The following is a 13,255-nucleotide window of genomic DNA, read 5'->3' as shown; positions in this document are numbered from 1 at the left end:
GCAATACGAGTCGATCACAGAGCCCGGGATGGGCTCCACAATCGACTCGCTTTGCCTTCGCAATCTACTGGTCGATCATTATCGACCTTTTGGGCACCCCTGCAGTAGATGTACCTTTTAGTCCAATTTATCTGTCATAACTAGATTGTAAGCTCTTTTGAGCAGGGAATGTCTATTCCATGTTTGATGTACAGCGCTGTGTATGCCTAGTAGCACTATAGAAATGATTAGTAAATAGCTTTCCGCAGTGGCTTGCAGTTCCATGCTGTATCCTCCTTACATTCCGCTTCGGACTTTATGGCGGCAGCCTCATTGCACATCATTGGAATTTGAACAACTGTCTTGTGGAACAGTGAGTTACACCAATCACGGTCCCCTTTGTCTTGTTTAGACACAATGAAGCGCAGCCGAAATGTGGTGCTGTTGAGCTAGCAAAAATATATGCTGGAGAGCAAAACGAGTTTCAAACCACCCAAGAAAATGTGCAGGGGACAGAACCAACCACTTAGTCACACAAGCAAAATTTGCCATTTTTGTATCCTGGAGCAACCAGTATTTAAGATTAATTGTATTTTTTTTTTTTTCTTCTTTCTCTCTCTTTCTGCTTTCCTTTGAACTGTTTTCAGTTGCAGTTTGCAGTGGTCTTTTTAATTAAATTTACAAATTGCTTACCACAACTTCCATCCCAGCTTGCTTCTGACTTTTGTAGACTTCTTGCTTCTGGTGTTGACTCACTAACTCCTGCATGTTTCTAGAAAAATGCTTTATAATTTTGTTTCTCCTTCCACTTCCCTCCCTCGTTCCCTACTCTCACCGCGCTAAACTGAATATCCCTGCTGTGATGGATCTAATACTTCGTCACAAGTGCTGAAGTCTTTAAATTCACAGATGTTGCTAATCTGAATTTCTAAGTTTGACTATTTTTTTTGCTAGCTTTTTTGGATGGTACTAAATTTAGTCCTTAGCTGTTGAATTAAATGGTGAGCGTTGCAGTGCTTTTTAAAAAAAAAAAAATGCAGTTGGTATCTTCAGGAAAAGACCATGGTGCATCAACTAGACTGAGCATCAATATTTTGGGGGAGGGGAGGAATTTAATATCTTAAGAAGACAATTTGCCAAAGCCATTTATCTGGGTAAAATGACTTCACTGAAACTTGGTATCTTCTGCCCAGTTAAGTGTCTAAAAAGCGGCATTCCATGAGAGGGTCAGGGGAGGAAAGCTGATGCACATAAATTCATTTTTCAAATATATACACGTTTAGCCCACGCTCAGCTATCTGCACAAATAGACTGGTGATTTTATTGCAGTTTATAGCTGCTTATTTTCAAAAGGACACAATGCAATTATTGGCCCTTTGAACACAGAGGTCTAGCTATGCACTAAGAGGATCGATTAGACTGTATGAGCCTGCATCGATCCGATTTTTTGGCCAATTCAGAAAGAGCTATTGATGCACTAAAAGGTTTGCATGCAAATGATTCACGTGGATGTTCGCCATAATCCCTGACTCTCTGATCCAGTGGATCACAGTGAGAGCAACACTCTCACACATGCGCGAAGCCGGCAGGGGAAGCCCGAACAGCTGAGAGGCATGGGAAAACCTTCTGCCATGCTGTTCCAGTCATTTGCCCTCTCCCCCCCCCCCCCCCCCCCGAGAAAAATTGGCAGGAAGAATGACCACTCTCTCCTGCCATACCAACACCTTCCCCCCCATGCCAGAAAAACAGCAGGAGGGATGCCCATTCCCTCCTGTCACCAAAGGCCCACGCCAGGTGCCCCCCAAACATCCCCTACCCCTTCCTCCCTTGAAAAAAGGCAGGAGGTATGTCCACTCCCTCCTGCCACTGGAGGTCCCCCAAACCACCCCCCTTCTAAATCCCCCCAATACCTTTTTAGAGAAGTTGGAGCGGGAGGACAGCTCAGTCTGTCCTGCTCGTAGAGTGTTAGACTCCTCCCCCTTGTATCCAGGGATACAGAGGGAGGGATCTTAGGCACTGGAAAGGAAAGGCCCTCCATTTTGAACTGGCGGACCTACAAGTGGGATGGACTGAGCTTCCCTCACATTCTAACTTCTCTAAAAAGTTAGGGGGGTTGAAGGTTGAGGAGGGGGGACCTCTGGTGGAAGGAGGGAGTGGCATCCCTCCTGCCATTTTTTCAGGGAGGGAAGGAGGAGGGTAGGGGATGTTTGGGGGGCACCTAACGCGGAATGGGCCTGCCGAATGGACGGTGAGAAGATCTGTCTGTCCAGCCATCATTACGGATTAGAGGGGTGTCCAGGGAGGGTGGGGGGGGTTAGGAGGGGTGTGGGTCCAGGTGGGAGGGATTGTTGCAGAATCTACGCTGGAGGCGGTTTCTGGCAGGAGGAATTGGGCATCCCTCCTGCCGCGTTCGTTCAGTGGGGCGGGGGACTGGCGGCCGCTAAACTTATCACGGCAGGGAGATCCCTTGCCATGATAAACTTAGCGGTCGCGTCTATAGTAACCCGATTCTCTAACCAGCGTTTGTAACGTGGACATCGGTTAGAGAATCAGGTTTACTTTAGGTGGCCTTAGGCCCGATTCTATATAGGACGCCCATCAACTTCTAAGACCAAGCGTCCTATACAGAATCCGGGCCTTTGTGTATAAAGCAGTCATTTTGTGAAGGCCATTTCTGTGAGTAAAGCACCGATTTACCTGCAGAAGTGGTTTTGATATAGTCAGAATAAGGCGTCTGAAACTCAGGATGGTTGTTATCGCCAGCTATTGAAATCGCATCCCGAGCTTTAGAGTCTTATTTTCAGTGCACAATTGCCAGATGTTGAAAGAAAAATTGAATTGAGCTGCTATGAGCCCGGAGTCACAGTAGTTACTCACACATTCATCGTTTTTACACAGTGGTTTGAGCTACAACTGAAAAAGGCATCAACCATATTAAAATAAAGGGCTATCAAGTGTATGAGAGTGAGCACCAAGTTATAAAGCATCTTGGGGATCATTTTAAGACCGACAAAATCCAATCCGATCTTTAAATTTATATACTGGATCATCCCTGAAAAAAGGGCTCGACTCGGTTTACGTATACAAATACAAAAGATCAGGACCTAATACTGTAATACCTTTTAAAAGAAGGAAAGGCAAGTTTGTACTTTTGAGAACTTCTTGAATTTGATGCCCGCAGAGAATTGAAAGAGACGGTGACCGATGAGGAAACAATACCATGTAAAATTTTAAATATTACACTGGCGCATTTAAATTGAATTCTTGAGTGAACAAGGGAGCCAATGAAGAGCCCTCAGAAGAGGGGAAACATGATCTTATTTCTTTTTTCCAAAAATCAGTTTGGCCGCTGTACTTTGAATTAATTGTAGGCTCTTTAGGTTACACTTAACTCGGGCCAATGCAAATAGGTGCAGTGTCTTAAGGAAAGTCACCTCGCCTGTGAATTTGTGCGGGTAGGTTTCTAAACCCCCATGCCTCGAACAACTCCCGGTTCGGTTAGTACTTTTACTCCACCTATCAAATGATCAGTTTTCTGAAAGTTCATTTATGTGTTTATTTATTTCTCGGTGCGTTCTGTACTTCCCTTTAAATGCCTGTCGCAGATCAAAGCGGTTTACAATCTCAGATCCATATAAGAGGGAACGAACTACAAAATCAGTGATAGAAAATCCATCAACCGATAACGGAAAGAACACAAAAGGCATGGTTTTACCTGCATAAATGGCTTTTAATATTATCCTCCTCGTATATACAAATTGTTAGCGTAAGACCCTTGAATGGTCTCACATTCCCTCACCTTACTCCCCACCCCGGTGCTATATGGCTGTCCCTTTAATTGGGCGTGAAACAGCTGACATGGGCCTAGATTCACTAAGGCCACGGATCTGATCCAATCCGTGAGGGATCCAATCCGTGGCCGGAGGAGGTTGATTTACGAATTGCCCTCATTCAAATGAGGGTGATTGGAGTCACGCCCCCAACCGGCTGCGCAGATCGCTCTACCGTGATCCCGACGCAGACCATCTTCTTTGCCTGTAGATGGCCTGCGCCTGCGCTGGCCCTCTAGGCAGATCTAGGCAAGCGAAACAAAAGAACAAATACCTCACAGATGTGCAGGTAGCAGAGGAAATGTGGCTTTTGGACTCTATGTAGATTTATTAGACACCATGGATTTCTCTGTGAAGTGGAAATGATAATAGAGGATAAACCCCCGGCTAGTTGCAGAAGACCTCTGGTTCCAATTGAACTGGAAGACCAGAAAAAGCAGGAAGAAACTGATGTTTAACTTTGCGAGCCCGTGGTTTTATCCCGCTTTAAACCTGCGGGTTAAAACCACAGGCTTGCACTGCGGGAGAAGGGCAGGCGAGTCGGGCAGAGAGCAAAGTGGCAAGAGCGGAGAATCGGGGCAGAGAGCAGGGCAGTTGGAAAGGACCTGAGCGACTGGTCGTCAGCAGTCGCTTATTTTTGGATCGGCCAGCCCAGTCGGTGTCCCTTTTTTTTTTTTTTTAGTGAATTGCGTCCTTCCTACTTTGCATGCCGTTTCTCCTCAGAGGTTGATCGACCAGGAGGTTAGTGAATCGGGTCGGGAAAACGATCGCAAAACCAGTAAAACTGTCGTCGGGACATGATCGGGAAGTGTTAGTGAATATCTCCCTTATACACTGCCAGCTAAATGTACTGGAGTGATGACATAGGCTGAATTAAAGTAAAACAAGCCGAGTTTGTTGAAAAGAAGATGGGGGTGGGAGAGGAGAACCCGCCAGCGCTGCAAGGGTTAACAGTGCATGTGCTAAGTGCAGGCCCACCAGCAGAATAGTTCCTTAATGCAACTATCAAAGACCAAGAATGCCAAACAGTACATCAGCTGTTAGCCCCATTGCCCCTGCATCATGCTGCTTCCTTATAGCCATCTGATCTCCATTTCAAGAGACAAGTCAGTCTGAAGAAAGACAGTAAAACCTTATTCTTTGGCTGGGACGTGGCTATGTCATTCTCCCAAGACATCCCCGTGTTACTCTTGTTTGACGGCATGAACCGGCCGACATAAACCGGCATCCTGTACATGGTTGTCAGCGTTTTGCTAATTACTAAGTTTTGAGAATTGCTAACAGGTGGAGGGAGAGGGAAGAGGTTGCATTTTTTTAAAGTATATTTATGTTAGACTTCAGGGAAATAATTGGGTGGGAGAGGGAAGGGAGGATGAGATTAGGAAGTACAGATGGTTCCTCTGTACTGCACGCCAAAATCATGTTGCTTGTCTGCCCTCCCCTCCCTGCCCCACCCTGACCACTGGCCTAAAGGAACTTTACTTTGACCATTATAGTCGTGAAAAGAGGATAGGTCGATTCTACTTAATAGCGGGACCCAAAAGAAAGAAAACAGACACACCCACTTGTCGCCTTTCATGTCATTCACGAGGCAGAGGAGTCGGTGTACTGATGCTGCTGATTCTGAGAACCAAAGTCCAGACAAGTCAGGGAGACGAGCATGGCAGAAGCAGTGCTGTCGTATCCCCATAACACAAAGCCCTGGAAATAGGTCCCATCATCAGCCCTGGCCCCTAGGCACACAGCCTGGTGGAATACATGTGACATAAGAGGGGGGGGGGGGAAAGAGTGCGGCTATTCATGTGGTAGGAGTGGTCATTGTCTCAGGAAATACTTTCTGTTCACAGCCAGCGTGTTTTGAGTTAAAACTCTGCAGCTGTCTCTCTCTCTCTCCTCTCTCCCTCCCTTACTTTCACTCTCTGGAGTTCTACAAATTGCAAGCTGGCGCTGGCAGAAACTGTATTTTTTTTTTTTTTTCTTCAGTGGTTTTTTTGTTTTCTCTCTTGCACAGTAGGCAACGGACAGCAGAGGCGCCGCTCCGTGCAAGATCTCAGCATATCTGGAACAGAGTGCAATCAGGTAAGGCACACTCTCTGAACCGCCTTATTCGTCGCGCGTACGATGTTTGGCCCCCGACTGCGAGGGCACATGGCTGGCAGCTCTCTGCTCTTCTCTGTGCCCTGAGCGGTGGTCCGTGGTCATCCCGTGGAACGGATCACCCTTTCGCTTCGCTTCACAATTGCTTCGTGCTGCTCTTAAGTTTATGATCTGAATAACAGGGCCGCGATATTGATGTAAAGTTTAGATTTAGCAAAATATAAAATATGGTTTAGCAAAAATAATTCACTTTTTTTTGCATTAGTTTTTACATTTTTTTTAAAGAATATTTTTATTATTCAAATAATACATACTTTAATCATTTATGACAAATTATATGGTTATTCTAGTAAGACTTGTAAGCTGCAGCACCAGAAACCCATCTTTTTTTCCACGTAAAACACATGCACATGGTTAGCCTCCCTAAATCAGCATGCACACATTTTTGTGCCAATTTTTTTTTTGTCTCCGTTTCTGCTGCATCTTTTTAGCACATCTTGTGCTAATTTCTGCTACACACACAGCCCGATATAAAAGCACTCTTGTAGCCACCTAAGTTTGTAATTAGATTGCCATGTTTTCCTGATATGTTCAGACAGATGATCACATGTTGAAAGCGAAACCAGTAGAGGTTAAGCAGAACTCTCAGACCAGAATCTCATCTCCAGTGCTGAGGCCAATGACTCGACCTCCAAGTGTTTAAAGATTCTCTGCTTTCCTTAATCCTTTGTTTCAACACACCTAGTCATAATAATGTAACTTTTTGTGCTTGTAAATTATGCTGCAGCTCAGACATCGGTGCTTACTGTAGTGATACAGCAGTTCATGTTCCTGAGCTGTTTTCAGATTGTTGAAATGACTAGATTGAAAACATCAAAGATTTGGGCAAATGTCCAGTTTCTGTGCACATGGGCAGTGGAGCGGTAAGAGTAAGGGCCAAAAGTTTCAAGTATTTTCTGTAATTCCTTATTTAGCTGTTGCAGAATTAATCTTTTTATCCCCTCTTCTGGAAAAGCAAACCATAATTTTGCTGGTTTATTTTGCAACATTGAACATAGAAATATGATGGCAGATGAAGGCCAAATAGACCGTCCAGTCTGCCCATCCACAGCATCCACTATCTCCTCCTCTTCCTAAGAGATCCCGGGTGCCTGTCCCATACTTTCTTGAATTCAGGCACAGTCTTTGTCCCCACCACCTCTACCGGGTGCCTATTCCACGCATCTTATCACCCTTTCTGTAAAAAAGTATTTTCTTAGATTCTTTTAACTTCATCCTAAGCCCTCTCATTCCAGAGCTTCTTTTCAAATGAAAGAGACTCACTTCATGCACATTTATTCCATGTACAGTGTTCCCCCGCGAATTTGCAATTCATGAATCACGGACTCGCTCATTCGCGGTCTGCTCCGACCGCCTCTTCCTGTAGTAAAGTCGGGCTACACCAATCAGGAGCTGCATGTCAAAAGCAGCTCCTGATTGGTGTAGCCCAACTTTACTACAGGAAGAGGCGGTCGGAGCAGACTGCGAGTGAGTTTTTTCACCCGTTGGTGCTCCAGCTGCCCTCTCCTGCTTCCCCTGCCTTTTGACGGGTGAAAAACCGTATTCGCGTTTTTTTGAAATTTATGGAGGTTCCTGGAACGGAACCCCCGCGAATTTCTGGGAAGTACTGTATGTATTTAAAATCTCTATCACATCTCCCCTCTCCTGACTTTCCTTCAAAGTATACAGATTGAGATCTTTAAGTCTGTCCCCAAATGCTTTGATGAAGACCATTGACCATTTTAGTAGCCTTCCTCTGAACTGACTCCATCCCATTTTTATATATTTTTTAGGGTGCAGAATCCAAAATTATTCACAATATTCTAAATGAGGTCTCACCAGAGTCTTATACAGGGACATCAATACCTCCTTTTTCCTACTGGCCATACATAAGAAGTTGCCTCCACTGGGTCAGACCAGAGGTCCATCGCGCCCAGCGGTCCGCTCCCGCGGCGGCCCATCAGCCCCATGACCTGTGAAGTGGTTTCTGACTATTCCTATAACCTACCTCTACTGCTACCTGTACCCCTCAATCCCCTTAGCCTTTAGGAACCTATCTAGTCCCTCTTTGAACCCCTGTAGCGTGCTCTGGCCTATCACAATTCCATGTGTCCACCACCCTCTGAGTAAAAAAGAACTTCCTAGCATTTGTTATAAACCTGTCCTTTTTCAATTTCTCCGAGTGCCCCCTTGTACTTGTGGCTCCCCACACTCTGAAGAATCTGTCCCTGTCTACCTTCTCTATGCCCTTCAGGATTTTGAAGGTTTCTATCATGTCTCCTCTAAGTCTCCACTTTTCCAGGGAGAATAGCCCCAGCATTTTCAACCTGTCAGCGTATGAGAAATTTTCCATACCTTTTATCAGTTTTGTCCCTCTCCCTATGCACCCTAGCATCCTTCTAGCTTTCACTGCCACCTTTTCAACCGTTTGGCCACCTTAAGATCATCACATACTATAACTCCCAAAGAAAATACACTATTCATTCATGATGCAAAATAAGATATGATATTTGACAAAAAAGTCGGGTGGGGGGGTGCTGGGTAAAATGTTTATTTTTAAGGATTTTATATCCATTAAACCAATCTACAAATAAAATGAATTTCTTATAATGTTTATATAAATTTTTGTTGGATCCTCAGAAGGCTATCGGGGTATATAACTCCTGTTTCAATTAGCCCAATTCTTCATCAATCCATTTTATATAAATCACTTATTTCTTCTAAATACTTAGCTTTGTTAAATGCTGATTATTTCTGTACTGAAGAACCAGTCACCCCTCCTGACTTGAATTCACATTTCACTTTCTTCAGGGTTAAAGGTGCATCAAAATGGATCCTTTATCTGAAATAGCAAAACTCACATAAGAATCCCTCTTCTTGAAATATATACAATCAAAAACAAATAATTTCTTTCTTACCAATTCAACAACATGGCATTATTAGTAATGTGGCCTCAGTGTCTCTTCGCCTGCTGCCATTTAAAGCAACAGCTGATTTTACGCATCCAGTCAGAGAAGACTTCAGAGAGAGTGCATCCAATACAGTGCTATATTAATGACATCCAATCCAGTTCTTCATTTAACCTGTCGGGAGTCAGCATATTCAATTTAAAGATCCAGTGTTGTTCTTTCCAGTTCAATGATCGTTCAATGGTACATAAGAATTGCCGCTGCTGGGTCAGACCAGTGGTCCATCATGCCCAGCGGCAGCCTTCTGGTCAAAGACCAGCACCCTGACTGAGACTAACCCTATCAGCGTATGTCCTTGTTCAGCAGGAACTTGCCTAACTTTATCTTGAATCCCTGGAGGGTGTTTTCCCCTATGTACCTCCCTCCCACTGAACATTCACTGTGTCACCATTAGTTGCTAGTGTTTCAAGTGTAATAGAAAAGAAATCAAAACCCTACTTTTCAAAAAATTTATCCAGATATCTTAACCCAACCCTTCCCCCTCCTCCTAGATAAATTCTCCCCCAAAACCTCCACTTAAATAATCTCTTCCTCCCCAAAACACCAACCAAGTATTCAGATCCCTGAAATATAACGTAATCTTATTTGTACTCTAATTGTAATCTATTTGTTATATCACACAGTAACGTACAGTCAATTTAATATCCAATTTGCAAGTTCTTCCGGAATTAATCCAGGTACCTCTCCTCCCTTGTAACCAAAAAAAAAAAAAAAAAAAACCCCAAAACTGTTGTAACTTCACTGGAAATGTCCAGTTAGCTCTTTTGTAAACCGCCTTGAACTGCAAGGTATAGGCGGAATAGAAGTCCCTAATGTAATGTAATATAATGTAATACCCATAAGTCATAGAACCATTACTCTGTTCATAACTCTGCCCTCAAATTGCTGTAATGTGGTATATACATTCTGTAATTCCTTATATTGGAACTCACCTTGAACCTGTTTAGACATAGCGTGACTCAGAAATACTAGATTAGATTAGATGAATATAATACGATTTTAACTGGGATGAGAGCAAGATATATTTTTTGTACAAAAATCAAATCTGGTTGTTCCTTTTCTTCATACTGTAGTAATAAATCCCACTGGGCATATTTAGGTCGCAGGTATGCCGTTTGCACAACTTTTTTCAAGTAGTCACATTGATAAAATCTAACTTAATTGTTTAGCTTGGATCCGGTATTATTCTAGGACAAGCAGGCAGCATATTCTCACTTGTGGGTGACTTAATCCACAGAGCCTGGTACAGACAGTGAAAAGTGCACCGCCACTTTAAGCTTTGCGAAGCTTCGAGACTGCCTGCACTGTGCATGTGCCAGTGCCTTCTCACTCGATGTTAGATTGCTGTTCCTCAGTTTTTCATTTTCTGCGGAGCGAAGAAGTTGTATTTTTGGGGACGCCATCCAAAATCGCGTTGCCTTCCCGTCAACGATTCTTTTTACCTTTCGGCTTTGATTATTTCTTGTTTTATTATAACGTTCTTACTTCGGTATGTAAAATAAATAAATATTTATTTTCCTTTTTATTATCTCAGTCGGACCTTTGGGCCCCTTTTATTCCCCTTCGCTGTATTGCGTACTCAGTGTCAGCCACTGAGTCTTTTGACTGCCTCCAAGATTTTTCTTTCCATGTCAAAGCCTTCAAGCAGCTTTAAGAAGTGCTGTGGGTTCCAACGCCCTATTTCCATCACTCCAACAGCTGTTTGGAGCCTGAGCAACCAGTAGACACTTGTGCTCGTTCTATACTACAAAAGCGTTCATTAAAGGCTCGTATCCAGCAGGAAAACTCTTTGGATTGGCCATGGATTCCAGTGATAAATCTGAGCCATTGGTACCGGCATCGATGCCTCCATCGACATCGAATGGTGCTCCTCCTGCTAAGAAGCTATCCTCTTCACAGCAAGCGTTACAGGCCTCTACAGAATTGAGTCCCTCAATGCAGGCCAAGCATCGACGCCATCAATCTCCTTCTGTGCAGGCTGTGTCTCCTCCAGAGCGTGAATCCTCATCAATGATACTGGATGTTGAGCTAAAGGTATCGGTGCAAGTTTTCCAAGAGTAACTGAAGGAGTTCTTCCAGCTTCTAGGGTTTGAAGTCAACTTTCCCAAGTCTCATCTTCAACCCTTTCAGATGTTGGAATTCATAGGAACCCTACTCAACATCACTTTTCTACGGTCTTTCCTACCCCAACAATGACAAAGCACCTTGCTTCAACTATGCAAGGCTGATTGATGATTTTTTTTCCCATTTTACTATGTAAGTTTTGAATTGTGGTTACCCTCTCCAAGGTAGTGAGAACGAGAGGGCACTCTCTAAAGTAAAAAGGGGATAGATTCCGTATAAACGTAAGGAAGTTCTTCTTCATCCAGAGAGTGGTAGAAATCTGGAACGCTCTTCCGGAGGCTGTTATAGGGGATAACACCCTCCAGGGATTCAAGACAAAGTTAGACAAGTTCCTGCTGAACCAGAATGTACGCAAGTAAGGTTAGTCTCATTTAGGGCACTAGTCTTTGACCTAAGGGCCACCATGTAAGCGGATTGATGGGCACAATGGACCACTGGTCTGACCCAGCAGCGGCAATTCTTATGTTCTTATGTAAACTTTGACCATTACTGTGTTTGTTTACTTGTAAGCCGCTTAGGATATAAGCAGATAATAAGGGGTTGCCTAATGCCATTACTGCTGTATTTCTACAAGTGGAATGTATTTCAGCTGTGTCAGTTTATGAGTCTGCTGACAATGCCTCTTTGAAGTATGGTTTGGGGCTCTGGGAAAGAAAGTTTTTATACTGCCTTTTTGGGGAAAAAAAAAATCACCCAAGGTGGTGGACAGCAAGAACATATAAGTTGAACATAGGCAACACAGCAGTAAAATATTCAAATAACAATACATAGTATGGCATAGTGTGCTTCTTAAATCGACAACACAATCAAAGACTATCAACATTTCATCCCGCCCCTCCCTTTTGTGCTGAGGTTTTTAGCACAGGCTGGCGAGGTAAGTGTTCTGACGCTCATTGGAATTCTATGAGTGTTGGAGCATTTACCGCACCGGCTCGCGCTGAAAACCTCAGCACGGCTTGATAAAAGGGGCCCATAGCGTGAATACTATTCAAATTTGCATGTATCTGTTTCAAACAAGTCTGGGGTCTAGCACCTTCCTACCTGCAAACTCACTTCATTCTGCACAACCCCACACGAACCACCAGAAACAAAAATATCTTTGCCTACCCAAAGATCTCCAGGCTGCAGATAAAAATCCTTCCTGGATAGAACCTTCATGTTCCAAGCGAACAGACAACAAGTCTGGCTGAGAAACTGCATAAATGAAGCCAAACTGACCTACAACGCATTCCGAAAATCAATTAAAACCGCCCTATTCGACAAATTCATTGACTAAAACTGGCTGAGTTGTTTTGCACTGAGTTGTCTTGCGCTCAGTTGTCCCGCTCGTGCACATTTCGGAAAATAATTTGCGCTCAGTTGTCTTGCGCTCAAATGTCTCGCGCTCGGTTGTCTTTGCGCTCACTTGTCTTAACGCTCGGTTGTCTTCCGCTCGTTTGTCTTGCGCTCAGTTGTCTCGCGCTGAGTTGTCTGCGCAATTTTGTCCGCGCGCAATTGTCTATGAACCCTAAAACAGACCACCCTCTCTCAGTATGATATTCCCCTCTGTAAGCGCTATTTCAATCTCTCAAGAAGCTCCAATTTTCATGTATTCTTTACCCATGGAACTCCAATTAGTATGTAACTTTTCTATTTTAGGCTTCTTGTTATTCGCTGACTGTCCAGCCTTCTTTCAATGTGAACCGCCTAGAAGTCGCTTGACTATGGCGGTATAGAAAAATAAAGTTATTATTATAGATAAGAGTAATAGGAGTTAGAAACAAGGCAACTAATTTAAAGAAAGTTGCAAGTGAAGGCAGAAAGGTGCATGAAAAAAAAAAAAGTGGATATGTTTTCTGTTTGTTAGACTTCCCTGTTTCCTGCTTGGCATCAGTGATGGGATGAGGGCGATGCTGGATTTATGTCAATGTGACACTTTTGGAAGCAGTGTATCCTGTGTTAAATTAAGAGCAGATGCTACCTCCTTCATTCCCTTCTCTTGCTCTCTGCAGGAAAGCAGAAACAGCAGTCCATCATCGAGTCCTAGTGTGAGAATGATCACTACCCCGGGACCAACCGCAGATAAGCCAGCTCGCAGTCTTCCCTGGACACCTGACGAATCATCAGGTACTAGTATCAACTTCATTCTGTTGGCCAGCAGTTTTTCTTCTGGGATTGCTGTAGATTACTGCTGCAATTCTTTTGCCTTTTTGAATGTACATTCAAAACAGCAGATCC

At 43.7% G+C, this 13,255-nt stretch overlaps 1 protein-coding gene across 3 annotated transcripts in view; it reads left to right on the top strand.

The window, feature by feature from the left end:
- The window catches only part of MAP3K7 (mitogen-activated protein kinase kinase kinase 7), a 207,799-nt gene that overhangs the window by 148,754 nt on the left and 45,790 nt on the right, over positions 1-13,255 (top strand). For 2 of the 3 annotated variants that reach the window (XM_033937842.1, XM_033937841.1), the window contains 2 exons: positions 5,821-5,888; positions 13,030-13,144. In XM_033937842.1, the coding sequence (XP_033793733.1) occupies positions 5,821-5,888; positions 13,030-13,144 (183 nt within the window). The remainder of the gene's footprint in view (positions 1-5,820; positions 5,889-13,029; positions 13,145-13,255) is intronic. The other variant, XM_033937843.1, reaches the window with a different exon arrangement.

This window comes from Geotrypetes seraphini, chromosome 3, assembly GCF_902459505.1.
Source record: "Geotrypetes seraphini chromosome 3, aGeoSer1.1, whole genome shotgun sequence".
NCBI lineage: Eukaryota > Metazoa > Chordata > Amphibia > Gymnophiona > Dermophiidae > Geotrypetes > Geotrypetes seraphini.
This window is presented reverse-complemented; position numbering and strand designations above follow the sequence as displayed.